The sequence below is a fragment of the Eublepharis macularius genome, chromosome 5 (genome assembly GCF_028583425.1).
Source record: "Eublepharis macularius isolate TG4126 chromosome 5, MPM_Emac_v1.0, whole genome shotgun sequence".
NCBI classification, from domain to species: domain Eukaryota; kingdom Metazoa; phylum Chordata; class Lepidosauria; order Squamata; family Eublepharidae; genus Eublepharis; species Eublepharis macularius.
This window is the reverse complement of record NC_072794.1, coordinates 82,139,828-82,167,158: the sequence shown is the minus strand read 5'-3', so window position 1 is coordinate 82,167,158 and position 27,331 is coordinate 82,139,828. Positions and strand designations below refer to the sequence as shown.

The window sequence follows — 27,331 nt, the reverse complement described above, 5'->3', positions numbered from 1 at the left end:
AATTCCTTTTGGAACTCAAAACCTCCGAAGTTTTCTGCAAGTCTGTTTCTCGATACAACTGTTAACTAGGGCCAGAAACCACTTCCTCATAGTGGCTGGGCTGCATTTTATACAGATATCTTTATTCTCAGAAGCCATAATACTGTCAAGCTAAATGAAGACTACTCATATACTTTGCTAAATTGGCCCAGCGCCTATTGTAATTATTGAATGTTTGATAACAGCCAGAAATATGCTAAACATTGAAAGACATGGACCAGACCTGAATAAAAGCTTCCTCTGAAATATGGAATCTTTTACAGCACGCAATAAGAGAGTTAAAGGGAATACTAAACAGCTTAGTTGAAAACTGTGAAAAAATGCAGACAAATGTTAGTTTTCAAAAATGTGTATATATTAAAATTAATTTGAATATTAATCTGAGAACTCTTTGATGTTGTATGTGTTATATGCAGTTCTTGGAATCCACATCACTAATGGATTTTGATAAATGCAAAAAGGTTCAAAAAATAAACAAGAGAAAAAATGATACTGTTCAAAATAAACTTGTAACTTGAATGAACACGAAATGGTATGCATGGCTTCAGGATGAATGAAAATGCTTAAAAAGAACTTTGGTCTATGGAATGTGCTTGGAATGACTGCTGGGGGCAATGGAAACACAGATGTAGCAATTATATACCTGATAAATGTTTTCTTCTGTTTCAGGCTCACGGATTGGCTCATGTCCAGCCTCAAATACAATGTACTATTACATCAGCAGCCAAAGAGGAAAGGTCAGAGATGAAACAGAGAGCAGAAAAAGGCAATTTGGAACTTCAGAAGAAATAACCACAGACAAGCACTAAAGAAATGGGTTCAAAGTACAAGCTAGCACAGGAGCAACTGACTTTTGCTGAAAGGCATAGAATGTGACTCTTTCTACCTTGAAAGAGAAATAAAGAAGACATGGAACTTTGCTAATTGTCACTGGACTAGTTTCCTGCTGCTTTTTCAACAGAAATATATACAACCAAAGGTCCAGTTTTGCTCCAAGGGAAGTGAATAGAAATTTTACTTCTGGGCTACATATGGTACTTTTAACCTGTTTGAGGGAAATTGGAAGACAGTCAAGGGAAATGAATTAAATTTGAACATTAATTTATAATAAAGAGGTGCCTTTCCTCATATTTTTGAAAATGTAAAATGTATTGTTGTGAGGATAAAAAGGAGAAGGGGAGAATGTTGAAAGGCCCTTTGGGTCTCCAGAGGGGAGAAAAGTGAGGTATAACTGAAATAAATAAAATAAACAAAATTTGCACATATATGAGGCCCATTGCTTCAATGAAACATAACTTCAAAATGAATAAATCTAGCATCTGTGTCGCTTATATTACCGTATCGGTTACTGGACATACACACTCAAAATATTTTTCAATTTCTCCTCTATTCTTGTGAGATTTTTAAATTTAATTCACAAATTTACTTCCAGTAAATGAGAATAATTTAGAGTAAGTGTTAAAACTTCTTAAAGAAGGTGCTAACCTGCAATAAAGAAGTTGGTTATAGTAGTCAGCTCTCTAAATGGAGATAAGTTGTCACAATCTAAAAAAATATAAATAATCTTGTAGAAAATCTTGTCTCAATATTTAAAATATAATTTTCAAGAGTTTTTAATGGCTACTTTTAGTCTTCTATGTCATACAGAATCATTATCAGATATCAATGTTTTGCAAATATTTTACGGTTTTCTTAGCTCACTCACTGAGAACTTAAATGCTTTATTTCAGCACTGCAGTTCTATTGAAAAGCATTCTTCCTTTTTCTGAAACTCTGTTGTTTATACAGCTTCAGAAATTACCTGGTAAACAGGATCTTCTACATCTTCTTCCAATATTGTCTATTGCAACAAAAGCAAAGGATAGGAGACAAAAGGGAAAGAACAGTAGAAGTTTGTATTAAGTGACAGCAAAAAAACTACACATTGTATGGTAAATAAAATATATTGGCATTATTGCATCAACCCAGACCTTTACCATCATCAATATAATTAATTTTCAACATGGCCCCATATGTGGATACTTCAATATAGGAACTGGAGTGAGGAACAGACAAGACAGATCTTCCTACAAACCTAAGAAAAGCTCCAGGTTTGCAGAAAAATTGAAAATCTTTTTTTAAAAAAGACCTCAAATAGAACAAAGCACCAAATACATTGGAAGGTTAACCCCACCAATAATAGAAGCAACATCTGTAGCTTTAAAAAATGAATGTCCTATCTGTGGCTGTTGCTGGGCAACCACAGCAGGATTGCCAGCATTCAAGCCTTCGTTTCTGACAGTAAAAGGCAGGGGCAGGTCCCTTTCCAGGCCTGTTTTGACCTTTGAGAGAAGAGTCATCATGACCAGGCCTGCCAGTAAGCTAAGCAGGCCCATCTGTTCACTACTATTTAACAACAGCCACACCACAAAAGCCAGTTTTGTACAGTGTTTAGAGGTCCAGACTAGGATCTGTGAGACCCTGTTTTGAATGTGCTGTGGAAGTTAAGTGATTTTAGGCTAGTTACAGCCTAATGTTCCTCACATTAGAAGACAGGAGAACGATGTAAGCTGCTTGGGGTTCTTACTGAGAAAAAAGGTGGAGTATAAACAAAGTAAATAAATAATAAATATAGCTGAACATGGTGGGCAGGTAAAATTTAGGTTTCCTGGTAGAGGAAGGAAGCAGAGAAAGAGGATATGGAGAAAGAGGAGAAGATATGGGGGAGAAGAGGAAGGAAAGAAGAAATAGTGGGGAAAGTGGATACAGGTGAAAATGAAATGCCACCCACACGCTCTTGTGGATCCTCCACGTATATTCTTCTATATGTGAGGATACAGGATCAGAAGCAATATCTGCTCTGAAAAATCAACCAGCCTAAAAACGCATACATTTCATATTTAAAGAACTATTTTATGGTAAATGAAGCTATTTTAAATGGCTACTGTTCTCAGGCAGTGTTGTTGTTGTAATTGTTGCTGAGTCCTAACATGGAGATGCTGATAATTAGAGATGGGCATGAACCAGAAAAAAAATGAACCATGTGGTTCGTGGTTCGTCACATTTCATTAACCATGAACCACGAACTTACGGGCCAGCAAATCACCACTTCCGAGTCAGCAGAAGGTCACTTCCAGGTCAGCAGAAGGTCTGCAGGAAGTCCATCCCCTGTTGCCTAGGAAACTGATTGATCGGCGCCGGGCTGTCTGCAGTGATGAACTGAAAAACAAACCAAACAAACCAGCCTAAAGTTTGTGGGGGTTCATCAGACATAGGATCTGATGAACCACTGGTTCATGAACCACGAACCGGTCTGGTTTGTCACGAATTTTGGTTCATATTTTGGTCTGTGCCCATCTCTACTGATAATCATATACACATATTGGAACTGATCTTGTAAACTGATCAGACTGCATCCAAAGTCCTGCAAGGAGAATTTTCCCACACCCCTATCTCATTGCAGCCTACGAAATGCCATGAAATGTTGCCCTCATTATTAAGGCGGGTCCAGGAACAGTAATGAGTGTGTTGTCTTGAATGGGAAAGAGGAATCAGATAAAATCAATGTTGTATCCAATCCAGAGTCTCTTCATCTCATTGAAGTGCTCGCTGAAGTCCTAACTGTCACAATTGTTTCATAGTATATTTTAATGGACATCAGTGTTCCAAGTGTGAGAATCAGTTCATACAATTACAAATTTTCCTTGCTGGAGCAGGTACGAGTCAGTATGTATTGTTCCTAATAATAATATTGACAGTTCAGGCTTTGAAACTATACCAATGTACACTTGTATCTAAGAAAGGTCTAGTAGATACCTGATATACTGCTTGTTCACACTGTTTATCTTTCTGTGCCTTTTTCTCCATCTCTTCCCTTTGTTTCAATTCATAAATGAGTTGAAAGAGGTCTCGTAAATCCAGAATTACAGGCTCAGCCTACATGAAAAACAACAAGTAATTTTTATAACATGGAAAAGCAGACCTAACAAACAGAAATACCTTCTTCCTTATGAAACAGATCAGGAAAACAATTATGATGCCACATTTGACAGGCACTTCACCAAAAGCCAGGTAAGATATTTTGGATTACTAAAGAGGAAGCTGTTTAAACAAATCAAAATACAATTCTGTACTTAGGTCAATTTGGGCCTGAATATTAACCAGCACCCTTTAATCCTGTCATTGAAATGATTAGAGTAAAATTATCTTTTTGTTCAGGAAGTTCTACCTATAACTTACTGATAGCCTATGAAATCCAGATGAAAAATTTATTTATTTATTTAAAACCTTTCAAGAGAAATTGCTGGATATGGGGTGCAAAAGTTGAACCTATCATGACTACATATAATTTGAGCATTAAATCAATGGTGCTACATCATCATTAATACAACTACTTCCACTCAGCCTGGTTTGTAAATTGGTTCATAGGACCGCCGCCCTAAACAAAAATAAGAAAAAATATCCAAAACAAAACAAAAGTCCTTCTACATTGAACTAATTTATACCTTGTTAATATTGGGCTAGTTTCAATTTTAACTAGGCAAAGGTTCATTTCTATATAAGCTAATTATATTTGCAGATTAATGGTAATTATAATTATGAGCATAAAAAGCATTGCTTATATTTATTAGTGGTTTCTAATACAATGAAATGAGAGTAGACTATGCAAAGTAGCTATTTGTTTTCCATCATTTTCTATCTAAATGAGGCTAGGAGCCAGAGTAAACTTATTTGCATTCAGCTAGTGTTTCCAGTTTAATTAGAAAGGAAAATAATTAGTAATTACAAGGAATACATCAAAAAAAAAAAAACTAAGAAGGGTGAATTGCCTTCCTTTCTTTCCAAGACTAGTATTGCTAAACTGCCATCTCTGAACATTTATGCAGGCACTCCTGACAGCATTATATACTACAAAAACAATGCTTACAAGCTGCCCTTTCAAAAACGCAGTGTTCTAAACAGAGCCATCAAATTGAGTTAAACTACAGAAAATTACAACAATCTTGATACTTACTGCCTGGGCTGTTTTTATTGCCACAAATCTATGATTTCCTTCCTTTCCACATACATATCCAAAGGCCCGGTGATCTGTGATATCTTTTGCAATGTATGAAATTTCATGAACTGCATGATGGTGCTGTAGTAGCTGTTCATAAACAAACAAAAAACAAGCACACAGAATATTTGATTGATGTTCATATTTTGATGGAAACAGACAATATATTTTCATGAGTAGTTTCCTCAGTAGCAATGGTGTCACAACGTCTTCAGTGGAAACTCTAATAGGTTGTTTTAATTGCTTTGGCCACATTTACAATTCTGTCACCAGGCCGGTTCACCCCTCCTTGGCTCCCCGGCTCACCAGATTGATGCTGAACTTAGTGTGGACTGCTGATGTGCAGAGGGTTAGGCACTTATCTCAATTTGATTCCAGATGAAAAGCAGAGACTGGCAAAAATTCACCAAGGAGAATCTCTCCGTCACTCTAAACAACAGATAAATACTGCTAGGCACATTGAGGACTGTTTGGTCACAGCCATGGCCTCAGACATAGTAATTCGAAGGCATGCATGACTTAGAACCACTGCTTTGCCCCTGCACCATAGAATAAGGGCGGAAGACCTCCCCTTTGAGGGAACTGACCTGTCCTCCACTACCACTGATAAGGGTCTAAAAAAGACTAAGGGGGATAAAGTCACAGCCTGGTCTTTAAGCATTATGCCCATTCACCCTTACAAACACAGGTTCCCTGTAAGACCATACCCACCTTACAATGTCAAGTATAATCAGTTCCAGTCTCAGCCAATATAACATATGCCTAGACGTCTCCATCAACCTCTCTCTTCCTCACTTCCATCTCATCCTATATGGAAGTATTTCCAACCAAAGTCAAAGGATGGGGCTAGGTCACCCAGAGACCAGTCAGGTTCCAGTAAACAGGGCTTTTGATGCCATACCTTCCCAGTCTATGCCTGCCAACCAATCTCTTCTACGAATTTGGGAGTTGAATACCCAAGAGAAATGGGTGTTGTCTATAATCAGTCAAGGCTACCTGCCCCCCTCCCCAAAACATTCCACCTCTCTTGGACTCTATCTCACACATTATTCTTAGAGGAGGTGCAGTCATTGTTATAGTGCAGGCCATAGAACCGATTCTGTTCTTTCATTCCAACGGGGCTTTTTTCCTGATACTTCATAACAGGGCTTTTTTTCTGGGAAAAGAGGTGGTGGAATTCAGTGGGTTGCCCTTGGAGAAAATGGTCACATGGCTGGTGGCCCTGCCCCCTGAGCTCCAGACAGAGGGGAGTTGCAGAGCGGAGGGCAACCTAACCTCCCCTCTGTCTGGAGATCAGGAGGCGGGGCCACCAGCCATGTGACCATTTTCAAGAGATTCCGGAACTCCATTCCGCTGCGTTCCAGCTGAAAAAAAGCCTTGCTTCATAATAGACAAAAAGTTTGGAGGCTTCTGCCCCTACCTGTGTGGGGAAAGCAAGTCTGGTTTGTTACAGTAGATGTAAAGGATGCTTACTTCCATGTACCAATAAATGTTAATTATCAAAAGTTTCTCTGTTTTCAATGTGGTTCCAAAAGGTACCAGTACAAGGTTCTCCCTTCTGGCCTCCCTTCAGCCTCACAGGTGTTCACAAAGGCCACGGCCATGGCAGTCAGCCACCTCAGGGAACAAGGGTGTACCGTTTTTCCCGTATCTAGATGACTGGCTTCTGGTAGACAACTCCAAAGAGACTTTGGCACAGCAAATGACCCTCATCCTCTCAGTACTCCAGTCTTTAGGGTTGAGGGTAAATTACAAGAAGTTATCCTTGATTCCCAGTCGGAAAGTAACATTTCTGGGGATGTTTTTGGACTCCTCATTAGCTCTCACCTTCTCTACTCCAGAAAGGATAGAAAAATTTCTCATTACACTGAAAATGGTCCTCTCTTACAGGTACCAAAGTGCAAAACAATTTCAAAGACTGTTAGGGTTCATGCCTTTATGATGCTGATAGTCCCATTTGCCAGGATGAAGATTCACCCCTTGCAGAACTGGTTTGTCAAGAGTGTTTTATCCACAGCACCAGAACCCATACAAGCAGTTCTTGGTTCCAAGGATCATTCACAGGTCTTTGAAATGGTGGGCAAACAAGCAGAATTTATTAGTGGGGACTCCATTCAGATCATTGCCCGTCCATATTTCAATCTGCATAGATTCCTCCCTTTCAGGTTGGGGACATGCTCTGGGAACACTCAGACACAAGGTTTTTGGTCTCCACAGGAAACTTTAATGCATATAAATCTAGAGATTAGAGCAATAAGATATGCTCTGAAAGCTCTGGTGTACCTAGTGAAAGGCAAAAATGTACAGATGTGCACAGACAGCACAGCAGCCATGGATTGTTTGAATAGAGAAGAGGCACAGCATCTCTGACCCTTTCCTGAGAGTCAGAGCTTCTTTGGGACTAGGCTATTCAAGATCAGATCTCCCTATATGCCATTCATATACTTTAGCTGCCAAAGAAAATGTTCTGGCAGATGCCCTAGGTTGTTCAAAGTCCCAGAACCACAAGTGGTCTATTCACATGGACTTCCTTCACCCTGTGTTTGCATAATGGGGTATCCCAAAATAGATTTATTTGCAACACATCTCATCAAGAGATGCCCTCAATAGTGCTCTCAAGAAGAGAAAGGGAAATCATCTCCCGGGATACTTTTCAGATCCCATGGTCAGACACTCTCTTATATGCATTTCTCCCTATCCCTCATGACCTTCTCAGTAAAATGATGAGAGAATGCTCTTCCACTATCATAATAGCCCCATATTGGCTGAGACAGTCCTGGTTTACCACATTGTGACGATGTCACACCTTCTGCAGGACAATGTGGTACTTCTCCACAACCTGGACATGCTGGGTCCGGCAGCCCCATCCCCTGATCTTTTTTCCTCCCATGCACAGTCCAAGGTGTCCAGCTCTTTAGCTTTGGACAAAGAGCAACATTTTTCTTGCCACTTGCCAGTGGCAAGAAAAGTGTTGCTTTCAAAGCCCACCACTTTTCAGCTGATGAGAGGGGGATCCCCCGTCAGCTGAAAAAAAGCTGCAGGCCTTAAAAGCAGCAACACTGCTTTCAAATGCCCAATTGCTTCGCCTCCTTCTCCCATCAGCTGAAAAAAGCAGCGAGGCATTTGAAAGCAGCAACACTTTTCTTGCCTCACAAGAAAAGTTGCTGCTTTCAAAGCCAGCAGTTTTTTTCAGCTGACAGGAGGGATCTTCCCCTCCCATCAGCTGGAAAAAGCTGTTTTAAAATGCCAGCAGCTTTTTCAGTTGAGGAGAGGGGAAGGAGGGAAGGCAAGAAAAGTGTCACTGCTTTCAAATTCCTTGCTGCTTTTTTCAGTTGACGAGGAGGATTCCCCTCCCATCAGTGGAAAAACTATTTTAAAATGCCGGCAGCTTTTTCAGCTGAGGGGAGGAGGGACCCCCCTCCTTCTCCCCCTCAGCCAAAAAAAAGAAGTGGGACATTTGAAAGCAGCAACACTTTACTTCCATATGTTTCTCCCTCATTTCCCTCTTGAGAATTCCACTACCTCTTTTCCCAGAAAAAAACCCTAACCTCTTTGTCTCCTTCCAAGGACATAAGAAAGGTCTGAAAGACACCACTCAGACCATCTCTAAGCGTATAGTCTGGCTGATTAAAGAGTGTTACAAACACTCAAGGGTGCAAGCAACATCAACAGCTTTCAGTCTAGGTGTTCCTACTATAGTGGATTTGTGCAAAGCAGCTACCTGGTTGATACTATCTACTTTCATGAAACATTACACCATTGATGTGGACTCCAGAATGGATGCAGCTGTTGGCAAAGCACTTCTGAAGAGTCTTTTTTCAATGAAGAGTAACATATCCACCTCCTGGGTATGTTAGCTCAGTAATCTCCCATGTTGGGCTGCACAGAAGACACAACGATGAAAACAGGGTTGCAATTACCAGTAACTCTTGTTCATTGAGTGTTCTTTTGTGCAAACACACATCCCTCCCTCCTTTCCCTGCCATGTGCTCTTTATTGCTACATATATGTGTATGTTTTATTTCTTCACCAGCAGCTTAGAGAACTGAGAGAGGGAGCTGCCTTTTATAGCCACGTCAGGAAGAAAAGTGTGCAAAGAGGCGAGGTGAGTTTAGGAGCTCAGGAGTTTAGGAGATGAGCCTTTAGGAGCTTTGGAACATCCGTGGCTGACCTTCACATGTGCAGTTCCCATGTGTGTCTGCACAGAACAGTTGATGAACAACAGTTACAGGAAAATGCAATCCTGTTTTCCATAAGGTATCACTGCTTCCCCTAGGAGTCATATATTATGCCATACTGCCAATGACTTCAACCAGAATAAGTTAATTGTGGAATGTAGGATGTATGTATGTATGTATGTATGTATGTATGTATGTATGTCATTTATAGTCCACTTTTCTCAATGAGACTCAAGGCGGATTACATAGTGTGAGATTAGTATAGTCAATGTCTTGAACATTTCAATAAACAATGCCATAGGGTAAATAAATGCAAGTTTACATTAGCAAAAATCCAATAAAGAAGAAATGCTGAGACAGAGTATAAGCAATTCTAGGACTGACAGACAACATAGAACTACAAGTAGGATCATACTTAAAGCAACAAGTAGTACATAGTAGCACATACCTAAAGCAACAGATAGGATGTAAGACAACATAGTAGTGAAGTCTGTGGTTTCCATCTCACACTTCAATAGAAGCATCTCTTTGAGACCACCTCCCTACAATATAGCCCTTCTATGGATAACTATCGTTCATGAGAACATGTTTTTATGATATTAATGATACAATCTTATTTACATAGTATAATTGTATTGATTTATTAGATTTTTTCCTGTACTTGTCACATGCTTTCCACTCTAATTGTGAAATTAAACATCAACTTCTTCAACAGTGTATTAGAGAGAATGTTATCTTAGACTCCTACTACATCAGAGTTCTTTGACATTAGTTTTATTGATTGCTAAGCAATGTTTGTAAAGAAATTAAACTGTGAATCAGACAGTTGTGTGGAATTAAACATAAAGATTATTCTGCCAGGGAAAATATCACCTGCAATGCAGAGACAGCAGATGGGAAACATTTTAATTTATTTGGGAACCCTCATTAACTGCTGGAAAATCATTACATCTTTAATGGCTGATGATACTCAAGCATCACTTGCAAACTGTACCAGTCTATTAAGAAATAAGCTAAGCGTGCCTGCAGCCATAACCTTTTCTATATTTAATAGAATGGTCTGTTTAGAAGGATGGCTGTCAGAATATTTTTAGTTAGAATCTAAAGTAATTTTTGTCTAGAAACAGATATGAAATGTAATCTTGCATACTCTGCTCAGTTAGAAATCTGATCTATATTGGTTTGAGAAACATCATAATGTCAGACAAACAGTTAGGATAATCTGTTTGTTATCTGTGCACATATTCAAACTAAAGTATTAACTAATATAGAATGCATTTTTCTTTGTATTATTGTAAATCAATAGTTATTCCATCCGAGTTAAATGAAAAGGAACCCAGAAATGACTTGTATTAAAATCAACAAAGAAAATCTCACTAGCAAGCCATTTTCACCAAGCTAGTTCAAAACTGCATTCGCCATCACTACTGTAATTGTGCAGGAAAAAGAAAATGGGGGGGGGGCACTCAAAATCAGTACTCAGAGCTGGATTTGACAGGTGCCTGTAACAAAGAAAGTTCCTGGCGCTACTAAAAGGGCTCAGAAAACTGTCATCTCTTGCTGCTGGTTGGTAACTCAGCATTTTATTCCGAATTTTCTGAACTTGTTGATATCTCCTATCTTGGTCTCTTTGTTCCCTGCATCTGCTCTTTTGATGGTGCCGCTAGTGATCTGTTTTCAAACAAGCTAAAGCATGTGTTCAATGTTGGTCCTGAACCTGCATAAGCTTCTGTTTGGTATCCACAAAAGGGCCAAGACTGATAAGCAACTTGACTATCTTCCTTGATGTTTACATCCAGTGTAGGACTTTCTCCATTCAACCCCCCCCCCCAACCTGGCTTTGCTATCTCCAGTTCGTCCTGTTTGAACTGGTAGACCTGACTGATGAGATTTGGGACACTGAAAAATAAGCATAACCATAAAGCCTCCATTGCTTGTTTAGATTGCAATTTGTTCACAAAGTGCAGGCAGCAGTCCTGAATGCTAAAAAAAGTCATTTTTAAAATGTTTGAAACCCATGTTATAGATTGTGCATGTCCATTCTCACAAAGCTTCCCCCATCCCTCACCTGTCATCTTTGTGATATGGTGACAAATCAATATGATAAAAAAGGAATTTCTATACTGCTGGGTTGGTGAAGCTATGTAGCTTCTCTTTCTATTCCAGCCGTACCAGTTTTGCTTGGCTGACTCAATATTTGTTCATGGGAGTGCTTGGATACAATAGCAATTCTCACATTCTTGCATCATCACATTCTTACATTGCTTTCTCTGTAGATGCCAACTTCCCCATCTGTCTGCCCAATGTACCAACCACATTTCTTTTTTTAAAACAGAAGAAGTGATCTTAGTTGTTTTTATTCCACTGGATTGGGTGAGCGTAGCTGCATAGCTTGTTCTAGCCTGACTACCAAAGCCATACACATTTCTTTGTGTTTATTTATTTAAGAATTGTTATCCCACTTCTTTGCAGCATGAAAATGCTAATAGAATTAACATATATACAACCAAAGCAATACTAAAAATTGCAAATTGCAAATCATCACACAAAATACTCATTTTGTAACACTCGAAAAACAACATATTATAATTAGATATGGGCACGGACGGGCATTTGCCTACGGACCGCCGGTTTGGGGTTCGTGGGCTTCCATGGACCACGGTCCACGAACTTTTAATGGACCAGGCCTGGTTCGAGAACCGGTTCAAGAACCAGTTTGAGTCAGAAAAGGCCTTGGTTTTCCCACAGATTTTCACTTCAGTCAACTTTCTCCACCAAAGGTTCTCATGTAACGCTCCTCGATTATCACTTTTCCAAAGAGACAAACAACAACTCCCCCTCCCCTATTCTGACTGACCCTTACCCACCCTTGGGGGAAGGAGAGAGACTTGTGCTCCTGTCCAGGAGAGGTGGCTGCCCACAAAACCCACCTACATGGGGCTGCATCAACAAGAAATGCCCTCCCCGGAGGCGGGGAGACCAACTCTCCATGATGGGAAATGAATGGATGTACTTGAGTGAAAGCCAACTCCGCAACAGGATCATGTAGCAATTCAAAGGCCCCTTGCTGGAATGGAAGGCATGGGAGGGATGGAAAGGATGTCTTCCACACCTTGAGGGAAGGAAACTTATGCTACCCTGTTCAGAGGGAGCCTCTTTGGGCAGTGGACAACAAGTCCCACCTTAGTGACATGGTGTGTCAGCTTGCTTGCTATCAAGCAAGCTGACCTGGGCCACTGTCCTACTTCTCACTGGACTTTGGGGATTGACCCTCAGAGGGGCCCTTGCGCTCGCAAGAGCAGGACGGTCGCCGACGAAACCCACTTCACCGAATGTGATGCAGTCCATCAAGGAAGCTCATCATGTGCCTTAGACTGTTTTGTCAGCATACAAATCATATCAAGAAAAAGAGGAGGTACTTAGAAGGTGCCAGGGACAGGGCTTGTCGTCGGGAGGAGGATAATATATGTTTGTAAAGCTCAGTCATCATGTGCCTTACACTGTTTCGTCAATATACAAATACAAATCCACTATTTAGGGAGTGAAAAAGGCTTAGAAAGAAGTGAAGCAGACAGAGTCCCCCAAAACGTGCTGCCAGTGGTCCTAGGGTGGATGTTTCACAAAGGCCAGTAGCAGTCTTCCCCCTGCACTGCAAAAGCCAGGCTGGAAATATCCCCCCAAGTCACCCACTATTTAGGGAGTGAAAAGGGCTTAGAAAGAAGTGAAGCAGACAGACAGTGAAGTGAAGCAGACAGAGCCCCCCAAAACCTGCTGCCAGTGGTTCTAGGGTGGGTGTTTCACAGAGGCCAGTAGCAGTCTTCCCCCTGCACCTCAAAAGCCAGGCTGGAAATATCCCCCCAAGTCACCCACTATTTAGGGAGTGAAAAAGGCTTAGAAAGAAGTGAAGCAGACAGAGCCCCCCAAAACGTGCTGCCAGTGGTCCTAGGGTGGGTGTTTCACAGAGGCCAGTAGCAGTCTTCCCCCTGCACCTCAAAAGCCAGGCTGGAAATATCCCCCCAAGTCACCCACTATTTAGGGAGTGAAAAAGGCTTAGAAAGAAGTGAAGCAGACAGAGCCCCCCAAAACCTGCTGCCGGTCATCAGAGAGTGGGTGTTTCACAGAGCATAACAGCACTCTCCCTCCGCTTGCATCTCATCAGCAGCCAAGAAAGAACGTGGGGGAAAGAAGGCAAGAACTCAGGCAGACAACGCCCAAAGCTGCCTTGCACCCACTGTGGGTCTGTGAGTGGGTGGCGTCAGAGCACAATAGAACCCACCAGCAACCCAGAAAAAAGGAAGAGATTTGGGAGGGAGGGGGGATTAAGCTCGAGAAGAACCCAAGGACTCGAAAAATGCAGAAAGAAAACAGAGTCACCCGGTAGTGCGGTAAAAGGATTTTTAAAAAAGTGCTCTCAAGAAAACTAGAATAGAAAGGAGGAGAAAAAAATTAAACAGGAATGGAGAAAAGAGTAAGCTCTCTTGCAACTGAAGCTCCAGAGCCCCAAGGCACAAGCTGCGCTCTCATAAAAAAAAAAAAAACCTTCCCCACAGCAAGCAGTTGCTAAGCTAACTCATGTCCCCGTGCCAGCAAAATAGAGCGGAGCTTTGCGCGCTTTGTCTTTTATGCAGAAAGGCTGGTGATCTCTGTTTGGCTGACAGAGCTGCCAATCAAGGTTTCCTGGGCTAAGATTGGTGTGTTCCAAACGGGGAAGGTGGCTCCACACCGCTGCCGAGGAAATTGTTTGAGCGGGAATCCTGGCATGACGGGCCAACGGACACACGGACAGAAAGCCCCAATGTTCGGCAGTTTCGTGAGAAAAACATGTGCCCATGGCCCGCGTGTTCGCGAAGGACGAACTGGGTAAGTTTGTGACGAAATTAGGTCCTTTATGTGGACCGTGCCCATCTCTAATTATAATACAAACCCCACAACCATCAAACAACCTACCTTCAATTTGACAATGACTTTGACCTTGTATCTCTGAAAAACAAATCAAAATTAAGCAAAACCAGCCCCACCTCAGGAATTAAGTAAAGAGCAACTACAATGCTTTGACCCATTATACAACCAGGATCTAACCAATTTCAGTGTTCAAAGCATAACAGGAAAAGAACACACATGCAGAGCTTCCTGAATCTAGCCAGAGAAGGTGAAATGTATATCTTATTTGGCAAGCCAAAATATGGGCCACTACTGAAAATGTTGTGGATCTAATGGAGGGTAGATATATCTTTTGAAAATACAGCATCGCTGAGAGACGGCACTTTGCCAACCACAGTTGGCACAATGGGCATGTGTTGTCTGCAGAAGTTTTAACACTTATTTCAAATGCACATGGCAGTTCTCTCTAATTAGGGGCAAAATAGTAAAGAGTCTAGTAGCACCTTTAAGACTAACCAACTTCACTGTAGCATAAGCTTTTGAGAACCAGTTCTCTTCGTCAGATGCATGACGAAGAGAACTGTGGTGCATCTGACAAAGTGAACTGTGGTTCTCAAAAGCTTATGCTACAGTAAAGTTGGTTAGTCTTAAAGGTGCTACTGGACTCTTTACTATTTTGCTACTACAGACTGAAATGGCTAACTCCTCTGGGTCGAATTAGGAGGTGAGCTACTGGATTTTGAACCAGATGTAGTTTTGAGGTTTCTTCAAGGACAGTCCCATATAAACATGTTATACTAATCTGAAGATTACAGAACCATGGATCAATATAGCACTGTTGGCTGCAAGCGTACTTCTGAATCAGAAGTTATTGACAGAAAGCAGTTCTGGCCACAGCACTCACCTGATTCTTAAAAAGCAAGGCTGGTTCCCGGAGCACTGCCAGGCTCTTCCTGTACTCAGACAAGACAAGCTCTGTTCAGTCTAGGCCAATCAGTCCCCTGACCAAGACTTCAGCCTACCCAGCAAGCAATACCTCATTTTGTCAGGATTTAATTTCAGTTTATTTACCCTCACTCATTTTAGCACGATGCATTCTGCCATTTAGGTCCAGAAACAGCTGGATCAGACAGACATATAACTGGATGTCTTTAATATATCAGTAACATCAACCTTTAAAATTCTGGATGATTCTATTTAGTGATTTCATGTATTTATAAGCATTTGTAGGAGCCCTGTAGGACCACACAAAATAATTCCCAATCTATTGACTCTACCTTTCTAAGGGAAACTCTTTGCTATTTCTTTGACAGGAAAGACTGAAACCTACCAGAGAGTGGTACTGATCACACCAAAATCATACTCCAAATGACATAACAAGATAGTGTAGTCCACAGTATTAAATGCAACAGATAGATCATCTATACCAACACAGAAGTATTGCCATTATTCATCTGTGGCTGTAGATCAGTGTCTTGAACAACTAAAGCCGTCTCTGTCCACAACCAGTCCAAAAACAAGACTGAAAAGGGTCAACGTAAGGAGATTCATCTAGGTAAACCTGGCTAAGCTTTGCCGTAAACTGCTCAGTCAAGAATAAATTTTACACTGGTCTATAGTTCACCAGATTATCTTATCAAAGGTCAGCCTTTTTAGATTTTCAGAGTGCTTGTGAACTGGCATCTCTCTGGAGGTAGCTCCAGGTGTTATGAGTCCCCTCCCCCTCAAAATTTTTAAAGGCCTCACTAGACAAGATTTAGCCGTTACAATGACAACTGAGAAAAAAAAGTTCTTTGCCACTGCCAAGATTACTTCACAGTCGTTCAAATGAACTTGCTGTATTACTCCTCTGATAAAGGTGTGTATTGATAATTTTGTTTTATAATTCCTGATCCAGACTTTGAGGGGAATTTTTTACTGTGATTGCTGATTTCTGCATAGAATAATACTTTACTACCATATTTTCCCACTTTGGGACCATTTTTTCCAATGGGGAATATATTCATGGGTCTGGGGCAGCTGTTTATAAAGATAATGGAACCAAATTTGCACAGAACACACTCTTCCCTTATCTGGTATTTATTAAGGTCCCATTTTAATTGTATTTTATTTTTATTATTTTAATAACTGTATTTTATGCTTGTAAGATAGATTTCTATTTTTACTGTTTTTAACTTTGTATTGTGACGGCCTTTGGCCATATACAATTAAACCTACTACCTCCCTCCCTCCCTCCCTCAAATATATAACTCTCCCCCCAAGTTTCAAGCAGATTGAACAAAGGACATCCATTTTACAGACCCCCAAAGTAGGAAGGTTGGAAGTCCCCCAGCACAATAATTGAGGGTCTCCAACACCAAGCCAGAGATCATCTCTACCAGATCAGCTAAGAAGCCCACTAGTGAAACAGGTGAACAGTAAACCAGCAGGACCTTTAAATTGTCACTGGAACCCTACACAAATCTCAAAGGATCAAAACTGACCACTGTTCACAACAAGTATCTCTGGAAGCAGAAAGATTCCTGGATGATTATAGCCACATCTCCTTCCCATTCTCCCAGCTGATAGTGATGAAGGACCACAAACCCAGTTGTAGTCAGATAAAATAGGCTGGCTAGTATCTTGTAGCCAGGTCTCTGTCAACATCCTCCTCTAAGATTAAATCATAGAGGAGGAGGATCTTTTTATTTTTAACAGACCTGGCATTCACTAGCATCAAGGTCAATCTGTAAAGTACCCTAGATGTCAACCCAAAATGTATATTGAAAGAGAGGCTGAAGGTCAGATTCATATCAAGGCTAGTTGTTAATTGGATCATATTTACATGTTCTTATAGTGCTGCACAGGAGCTGCAGTCCAAGTTAGTAAGTTCAAACAACATGATTAATGCCACTGACTGTGCAGGTGTAAAAGCAGCACATGCACTCTAATGTAGCTGATTTTAATCAATTGATGAACTGCCCAATGAGAAGCTTGGGGCACACACAATCCAAGCAAATCAGTAAATATTCAGCATGCATTGAATCGCTACTTGGTCAGTAACCATGCTGAATGATGACTGCGCAGACACGTGTACTTGAAATGCTGCTCATTTTGAAATAACTGAGGTGCTTGATTCTGCAGCCAATGGGAGTAGCGGTGGGCAGTGGCCTTTTATAAGACCTTGTATAGATTTCTGACCTGGGCGAAAGGTGGTTGACCTGCACTTGGTGGCACTGTACCATTCCTGGCTGCCCACCCACACCAGAGGTCTATGAAAGATCTGCATGGCTGAGGAATGAGACCTTAGTATGAGATGCAGCAGATCTTCTGGAGGAAGCTGCAACATGGATTGGGACCTGGAGTCACTTCCTAGATTACTCCAACATGGGAGTCTGTCAGATGAAGTTGCTGCCTCAGTCCTCATGTAGGTGTGGGACCACAACGCAGATTTTCTCTTGTTCAGTTGTGCAAAAATTCTGTGAGGCAGATTACATCTCCAGTGGAACCAGTGTTCTCAGTACCTCCTACAGTCCTGTTACACATAGTGCTCTATTCCCCAGCAATAAAAGAGGTATTGCTGTGTTTGAAGTTTCATATTCTAAAATAAATGTAAAGCATTTGCTTTGCAAAGCGCACAGAGGCAGATGCTAATAATTCATTTATATTGTTATTTGGTGTTTTGTTTCTTTATAGTTCCATGACTTTATTGATTTCTTAGCCCATTACTCATGATGAATCACAGGACTTAATTCCAAGATTTGGAAACAACCTGATAGCCCTACAATAAGGAAGAATAATTCACAATCAACTGTATAACTGATTTCATTCAATTGTTCCAAAGGAGACCAGGCAGGCCGGACCTGTGGACCACCAGAAGAGAACAAATATATGGTAATTGGTAAACAAATGATGTAAATAATGGAGTATCATATTGGTATGCAATATGTTAAGTATTGTGTTCTGCACGCAAGCACAATATTTAGTGAATACAGTTTATAGCTGGTGGATGATACCTCTGGTAAAAAGTCACACAATGTGGAAGAAGTTTTAAGAGGCGCGTGAGACGAATAGGTAGACCCGCCTGCTCTCACTTTGAATTGGTGGTGAAAAGGAACTGTATATCCAATATATTCTTTAAAAGTGAGATCCAGGCAGAAAATAAACAACAATAACAACAACAAACTACTACTACTACTACTACTACTACTACTACTACTACTACTACTTAAAAATAAGAACAAGAGATGGTTGTGAAATTTGACTAGAACAGATTTTGCAACAGAATCCGAGTGACCTCTGATTGGACTGATCATTGGATAGAAATTTAATGGATGGGATTTCTGAGGAGCAATTCAGCCAAATTTGCATCTTCTCTCCTCACTACAGACAGTTATCATAGGAAATGGGTATATATTTAATAACATTTTAAATCATTATTTAAAATAATTCCTTAGAGAATCATGTATGGACTATCCAATGTGATTTAAAAACATATTGTATTAGATAATCTTCCTATATTACATATCAGAAACTTAATGATGACTTTGGTGTATTTTTCTTAGGATGATTTTCCTGAAGCACAGAAAGGTTCATTTAAATACATTTTTCTAATGGATTCCTGAATTGTATGATTCCAGAAACAGTAAACGTCCCCAAAGAGATAGCAGTATTCATTTAATCCTAATAATAATATTCTTACTGTTGCATCCTTAGGCTGTTTCACATTGGGATGAAATGAAGCCCCTTCTCTTCTGCACACAATGTGGTCATGATCCAAACTGGGCCCTTGCTCACTTGAGTTCCTAGAACTCTAGGCACACATCTGTTCCAAAGGCCTTACTGAAGATGAGCGTCTGCCACATAGACTTTGTAATCGGTCACGGGACATAACAGAAGGGAACAGATAGCTGAAAAGGTGTCTGCTATTGATAGGGTTGATAAGGATGTGGGGTTAAGCAACTGCCCCCTTACACAAGTGACTATGTGTGGGACTGTCTTCTCAGTCTGCAACCTTAAACTAGCTAATTCAGTCCTACACTGAAATCATATGTGAACTACAAAGTATAGAAAGGATGACATGCATTGTAAATTAACCAGCCTTCCTATATAGCAATCAGTCTGTTGTAACAAGACATGATAAATCCTCCCTAGTGCGATTCACCTGTCTCCCTCTATCAATGTCTTCCACCAGCAGGCTTCTGTGTTTCATTTGGCATACCTCCAATAACTATTATTTGTCCTCCTCCCTGGTTTTGGTGTTGTGTATTTATGTTTTCTTTAACTGTTTATTTTATATATGCTTTTTTAAAATGCTGTTTTAATTTTAAACTGTTTTAATGTTTTGATGTTCACTGCCTTGGGGACCATATTTGTGTGCAAAAGTGGCATAGAAATGTTTTAAATAAATAAATAAATACATTTTCTTAGTGATAAACCTTTCTTCTGTTTATCTCATGCAATCTAAAATTATTTTCCTACACTGCTACTTTTACACTGGTTTCTATCTTAAGGGTATACTTAGCTGTTAATTTTGTTTTCAGTCTCTTCCTATAGCATATTCTATAGGTAATATTGAATAGATTTAGCTATTTCAGAGATCTCCTGATTTTCTCATTTCTCTCAAGCTGTGAGGAGTCATAAAGCCATTCATCCCTTATTGTCACTATGCTCTTCTTGTTTCTATTCTATGGCCTCCAGTTCTGGTTAAATCAATCAAGTTGATCAATTAAGCACTTAGGAGGGTAAGCAATCACCTACAATAACAGGGTTAGCTTCTATGGGGCTCCAGCAATATCATGGGAGAATTTATTTATTGAAAACAAGAGCACAGTATTAGCTCAAAATTAGGGTGAGAAAGAATGTCAGTTAAAACATCCAGACTCATCCTCACACACACACTATACTAAAACTGCCATACCAAAACTAAAGGGATCTCAGGCAGCAATTCTGTGTGTAGATGAAGTATCTACAGAGAGCACAAGTACAGCATAGCTCGATTTTATTTTACTCTTTGGCTTTCAGGAAGGTATCAGGTTTATGAATCAAAATTATTGTTCCCATTCCTTCAGCCCTATGAAAAGACTAACAGACCTTGCTCGAGAAGCTCCTGGAGTCTACTGTGAAAACCTTTTGTCAACAGTATAATCAGTATAAACGTCTGCATGAATGTAATTCATCCTGGAATGAAAGACAATCTGTCTGTCTGTGGCATAGATGCAGAATGTCACTTCTCTCTCTCTGTCATGCTGAACATTTAGCATAGGAATGTAAGCAAGGAATTGCAATAGGACAATTGCCTTCCCCACAATAAGCTGTTATCTCAGACACCATCCTTCTCTTGCACCAGTGATACTGGCTCATTGAAAAATTGAAGATGAGAGTGGAGGTGAAAATGCTGCACTGTCTTTTCATCCTTCAATTTGTTGGAATAGGTGACTCAGGCTGCCTTTGGACACTGGGGGGTGCTGCATGTCTCTTTGAATGTAATGTATAAGTCTAGCAATCTGCTACTCTCTTGTCTAAGGTGGGAACGCTTACTGACTCCTCCTCTTGCCTCTGGGGAGATTTCACACCTTCCCCTCATGGTCTTGCAAAGAGAAAAGATGTAAAGCCACCATGCTCCTTATGGAGCCCTTATTTATGTCCACAAACCCACTTCCAGCCTCGCTGCCTAGTTTCAAGCTGTGGCATTAGACTAGGGAATGTAACTCTTTAGATTAGAATCTTTCCCTTATTACCAGAAGATATTGCTATGGAAGAAATCTGCTACAATAAACTGTAAGTTCTATCTTTCTATGAATTTTGTCTGAGGATTAATTAATGCACGTTCGTAAGGGTTTAAACGCTTCTGTCTAAATTGCTCTGCTATGTTACTCTGCTAAGTTACTAAACTAAACCAATATATAAATATATAACCCCAACACAATTAAACTGTTAATCACTGAGGGGGAGGGACCCAGGTAAGGCTCTGTCCCCCTCATTCCCCTACTCCAGTACATCAAGCTTGACGGGGATTTGTATAAGTCTCTGAAACTAATATTTCATTTATCTCTACATAAATATTATGTATATTGTCTTCATATTATAGAAGAACAAATGAAACTTAATACTTTTACCAATAAGTTCTGCAAAACTGGGAAACTGTTGAAATATCTTCATTTCTGAATGACTTGAAAATGATCTAACCTACCCAGTTTTGAACCCATAGCTTTAGGAAGTCTTAAATATTTGAAATTCATGGTTGCCTTCTTTGCTTTGATAACCAGATGATCCTGCCTACTGCCAGCCATGAAAGCTCTGGGTAAACTGTGTTTTTTTTAATGAGAGGACTGGAGAGAGATCTCTCATTTTATTAAATAAGGATACTGTATATACCATCAGGGCCGGATCTAGGGTTGCCAGCGCCTGGGGCAACCCTAGTCCAGCCTTGCGCGCGTGCACAGCGTGCACGCATGCTCCCGACGCAGCGTGATGATGTCATTTTGGTTACATCATCACGCAGGCACGCCGGAGGCAGCATGCGGGGCTGGGAAACTGCCCGCGCCATTCGCTTCTCCGCAGGTGAATGGTGTGGGCAGCCTCGCAGCCCCCCGCGCTGCCTTTCGCCTGCCCCGCAGGACAGGGAGCGGCCGGCTTGCCGCGTGCCCCCTGTCCTGCAGGGCAGGCAAAAGGCAGCGCAGGGAGCTGCGAGGCCACCCGCACCATGTGCCTGCCCCGCAGGACAGGGGGTGGCCAGCTGTCTCCTCTCCTGCAGGGCAGGCAAATGGTGTGGGTGGCTGCGCTGTCCTTTGCCTGCCCTGCAGGACTGGGGGTGCGCGGCAAGCCGGCCGCTCCCTGTCCCGCGGGGCAGGCGAAAGGCAGCGCGGGGGGCTGCGAGGCTGCCCATGCTGCCACCTGCGAGCTCCAGCAGCTGGCAGCTGCTCCCAGTGCCCCTTCTCTGGCAGCGCCGGGGGCAGACTACCCCCCTGCCCCCCTCAATCCGGCCCTGTATACCATGTTTGCCTCATGCAATCTTGGCAATAAAGCTCAAGAGAAGTTTAAAAGGCATATTTCCCTTCAGTATATTATAATATAGAAGCATTGTCCTGATGCATCGCAGTGGTTCAGAGAGTAACACTTGGCTTACTTGCTAAACTGAAAGGCAGAAGAAGAAGGTAAGCTCTGTTTGTTCTTTTGCTAGAGAAGAGACTTTGATGCAAAAGTCAGGCCTTTAATAGCTGGGACAAATTGTAACCTACTAGATTTTTAAGATTTCAGCAGAGCAGCAGTAAGCAGGATCATCTGGTTATCAAAGCAAAGAGAGCAACTGTACATTTCAAATTTTTAAGACTTCCTAAGGCTATGGGTTCAAAACTGACTAGGTTAGATTATTTTCAAGTCATTCAGAATTTCAACACACAAAGTTTGCTTCAAAAAAGGCAGCCATTTATTTCCATTCTCTGAACATTATAAATATATAGAGGTTTAAGTAACCTCCTATAAGTCATGCTATCAAGTCAGCATAGTAGATCAGTCCCTAGGTAATTTACATTATTTGAATGGTTTTGTTTCTAAACATTCTCTGCTGTATCATTCAAAGCAGAACTGAAATGAGTATGAAATGGGACAGAAAGTTGTAAAATCTCTGTACCCTATACCGGTGGAGGCCAGACTTCATGTTTCTGGGAGCTACTTAATATTTTTAAGAGACTTGGGAGCTACCTATCACAAAATGGTGATTTGGTGGGTAGAGCCAGTCACAAAATGGTGGCATGTACAAAAATTATGGCATTTCAGAAGAGGTCTGCAGCACTCAGTTTTCTTCTGCCGTTTTCCCAAATATTAATTTTCTCTGAAGGTGAAAAATGCAGTTAACTTTATGTTTTCCCTGGTTCTGGAAAGTAGGGGTGCCAGACCCCCTGTAGGGGGGATCCCCTGCCCTGGCCCCCCACACTCCACCCCTATTAACTTACCTGGCTAGCGGGAGGGCGCGCACCCTCTGTGCGTGCTCCCCTGTGGAGCTGTGCGCTCCTGCGGATCGGGCCCATTTTGAGGCGCTGCGGAGCTCTGCAGAGCCTCAAAATGGGCCCATTTAGGCCCAGATTTAGGCCCAGATTGGGCCCATTTTGAGCCGCTATGGAGCGTGGGAGCGCTCCTGCGTGCTGCAGCACCCCAAAATGGGCCCAATCCACACCAAAATGGCTACGGATCGGGCCCATTTTGGCCTGGAGCGGGCCCGTTTTGGGATGCTGCAGCACGCAGGACTCCACAGCAGCTCAAAATGGGCCCATTCCAGGCCAAAACAGGCCCGTTTGGAGGCGTGCGGGGTGCAGAAGCGCTCCTGTGCTCCGCAGTGCGTCAAAATGGGCCCAATCCGTAGGTGCGTTTTGGGCCACTGTGGAGTGCAGGAGTGTTCCTGCACTCCACAGCAGCCCCCAATGTGATCCCCTGTGGAGCGTGGGTGCACTGGAGGGGGGGGCGTGCGCAGCATGATGACATCATCCTGGAAGTGACATCATCACACACCCCCGAGCACAGCAGAGGTAAGAGCCAGGCCCCGATCCCCTGCTGGGAGCTTGAGGGGGCCTTGCAACCCTACTGGAAAGTACTGTCAAGTTGTAGCTGAGCTAGGAAGAGGGGTTTCCTGCAAGGGTAACAAAATGTGATTGCCTCTAGGAAGAGCAGACAAAAAGGGCTGGCAGGGTGGAGGTTCTGCCCATGCCTATGTCAGGTTGATAGGAGATATTCAGACAGGGTCAGTATGAGTAAACAAGCCCATCTGATCATCAGATTTTGTGTTCAGGAAGACTTGTCCTTGCAAATGAGATTACATTGATAGATCAAGATGGGTGCAAGCCCCTGTAGTGAAAGGCACACATGTACAATTTTAGTGACAAGTTTCATGTACCTGTTAGTAGATCAATAATTTCATATTTGAATCCCCTGATCCCAGCTGTTGCCACTCACTTACCTGGTTGGGGGAGGAGGTGCAGGGAACCAGCCAGCCATGTGCATTTCACCCAGGAGACATGCAGCTGAAAAGGGTGCATGTGCTCCCACATTGCTGGAAAATGATGTAACTTCCTGCACAACACAGAAGTAACGGTTCATGCTGGGCAGTTGATTCTCTAAAAATCCAATGCAAACATCATGTTTGCAGCCAATTTATAGAGAATCTGTCCATTATCTGACTCATCACATCGAGGTTGCACTAGAAATGATGTCATTTTCTAGTGACATGGGAACACACACAGTTTTATTATTTATTTATTTTATCGTATTTGTATTCCACCCTTCCTGCGAGCAGGCTCAGAGCGGATAAAAGCATTAAGTGATTGTTGTAGGGATAATAATGACATACTTTATAAACTGCTCTGAGTGGGTGTTAAGTTGTCCTGAAGGGCGGTATATATATCAAATGTTGCTGTTGTTGTTATTATTATTATAAGTGCCCACAGGGCCTCCTCTCATCCAGTGATTTGGCCCCTAGGGAGCCTGGCAACCTTGATTTGAGTTCTTTAAGAATCCTTGGCTTCCTTTTGTGATGCTCACCATTCATGTCACTAGCAATATGGTAATAGAAGTCATTGTTATTGTCAGTAGAGAAGAGAAATGGGTTAGTCACAGCTCTTCCAGAGCTCTCTCAGCCCTACCCAGCTCACAGGGTGATTGTTGTGGGGAAAATAATGACATACTTTGTAAATCACTCTGAGTGGGCATTAAGTTGTCCTGAAGGGTGGTATATAAATCTAACGTTGTTGTTATTATTATGAAAAATCACAATTTTAAACATGAATTATTCATGTATTTTTTTAACAAAATGTAAAAGTAAGGATCATACAGGCCTCTGATAGGATGGAATTCCATAGCCAGAATCCAATATAGACAACCCAATAAAGGAAAATGTTAAATATAATATTGTTCGCTCATTACAAAGCCATAGTTAAAATAGTTTTTTTTGTGTGTAGTACAAAACAAACCATACTAAATATGAGCAGAGGAAATGCCAAATTTAGTTCATCTTTTCCTAATGCCACATCAACCAGTTAAGTCCCCAGAATCTGTTTGACCTTCATAAAGAGCCATCTGTTCTATCTGAGGACATTTTGATGTTATCACAACTATTACTAAAACTTCCAGGAAAAAGAATACACCTCAATTAAGAAGTTCATTCATTAAATATTGCATATTTTAAGATACTCTCGCTACCATGTCAGACTAGCTCACACATATCTCTAGTAGCTGGATAGCCACACATCTGCCTTATATGTTACTTCTCGATCCTAAAAGTAATAATAAAACCCCTTCCTTCCTCCAAAGGTTTTCTGACTAGTATCTTGGGGCTCTTCTTAATTGTCACAGCCTAATTACCAAGCAAGTGGCTATTTGCAAGACTATTTTTAAATTAGGTTCTCTTTGTCCATTTCCATTGTCTCTGAACTGGTCAAATCTTGCTAAAACATAAGTCTCTACCTTTTCTCTAGAATTTTGAAGAAGTTCTCTCTACAGATATTTATATGAAATGTTGTAAAGAGTTTTAACATAGAAGGCCAATGTTTATACACAAAAGCCCAAATATCGGGGGACTGAGCCAGGCTTCAGAATGCTACAAATGGGGTTCTCTAATCCAAAAGTGAAGCAAATTCTTATTCTGAGGGACTACTTCATATGGCAGGGGAACACTAGTAGTACTGAAGAATTTTAGGAAATTGTGTCTACCATTACTGGTATTCTCTCTGAAGATCCTGCAATTAGCAGTGAGTATTTGAGAAAAAAAAAACAGTATTTTTCAGACTCATATTTCAGGAATGGCATAAATGGTATTCAGTGATATTTTGGTCCCCTGATATAGTTCTGGGATTCCGGTTTTAAGTTTTTCTGAAAATTTATCAAAATTATTGTAGTTCCATTATTCCCTATGGAGGACTTCACGGAGAGAGGGCTGAAGTGGCTATTTTTCAAATTTGCAGGGGAGCAAGCGGTGCCTTTTCACTAAAGACCCCCGCCCCCAAGTTTCAAGAAAATTAGAGTAAGGAGTCCAATTCTACAAGCCCCTGACCAAGGTGCCCCGAGTCAGCCATCACAGTGGTTCTCTTCTTGGTTGGTTGCTTTTTACCATGATTCTCTCTTCCTTTATCTATCTTGTTGTGAGAGCCATGACCCAGTATCAAGGTTTTCTTATATTCTCCGAGGCTGATAGAGATAGGATTTGGGCTGATGTTCCTTCCATGTTGAATGATACAAGAGAGAAGTTGGATGATAATTGGGTCCAATTACACTATTTACACAAAAAGAGGGTCAGGAAGCAATTGAATGCTGCCTCTTTAACTGAGTATTGCAAAATTAACAAGATCCCCAGGGGACTTAGAATTAAAAAATCACCTGTTATGTTTAGAAATGATGAGGATTTTAAGAGCAAGTGAGCAGCGGTTCTTAATAAGTGCTCTGCTGATCTTATGCTCCTTCTGATTGAAAAATCTAAACAGGAAGGGGATAAGTTAAACACAGAAATTAATTCACTTCAGGGTACGCTCAAAGTATCTAATACATCAGATCAATTTTCTAGCTGCCTGCATGAAATAGAAATGAATGTAAAGGAGTTCGAGCAAAACATGAGAGAGGTTAAAATAAAAATGTTTCATACTGATAATAAGGACTACACATTGGGAAGGATATACAATTGGTGGAGTGATTCTCAGATAACATAGAAAAAGGTCTCTTGGACCATTCCTGTAGATTCTCTAACAACGGAGTGTGATGAGACTGAAACATCAGGTGAAAAGAGTACTTGAGGCAAGAATACCAGAGAAAGGAACACCAGAGGCAGATGGGTCCCCCTCACAGGGGCAGAGGAGAACATAATAGTGGCAGGCAATGGGAGTTCAGGGCAGGGAATACCCTGCCCCGATTGGGGTCTCAGCAGACCTATCTGATAAGGTTCCTAGGAATCCTGGCACACAGTCTTAAAATATTGCTCTAAAGCTAAGCAAACATCAGAATTTGCTAATATGGATTATTTCATACAGAGAACACAAGAGAGCACAGGCTGATTATGCCAGAGGACAATGGCATAAAATAGCATTCCATGAGAACAAACACGGTTTACTCAACTACACATGCTTTTATGATGCTGTCCTATGGAGAAATACATCTGTTGACATACATGAAAGTTATTTCATACCTAAATACTGGTTAAAACACCACGGTTGATTATATACCAGCATTTTTTCCTCCACCT

The 27,331-nt window shown here is 41.3% G+C and overlaps 1 protein-coding gene across 2 annotated transcripts in view; it reads right to left on the bottom strand.

The window, feature by feature from the left end:
* The window catches only part of DAB1 (DAB adaptor protein 1), a 321,139-nt gene that overhangs the window by 71,637 nt on the left and 222,171 nt on the right, over window positions 1–27,331 (bottom strand). For both annotated transcript variants that reach the window (XM_054979924.1, XM_054979923.1), the window contains exons 5-6: window positions 5,033–5,164; window positions 3,835–3,954 (exon numbers count right to left, since the gene is read on the bottom strand). In XM_054979924.1, the coding sequence (XP_054835899.1) occupies window positions 3,835–3,954; window positions 5,033–5,164 (252 nt within the window). The remainder of the gene's footprint in view (window positions 1–3,834; window positions 3,955–5,032; window positions 5,165–27,331) is intronic.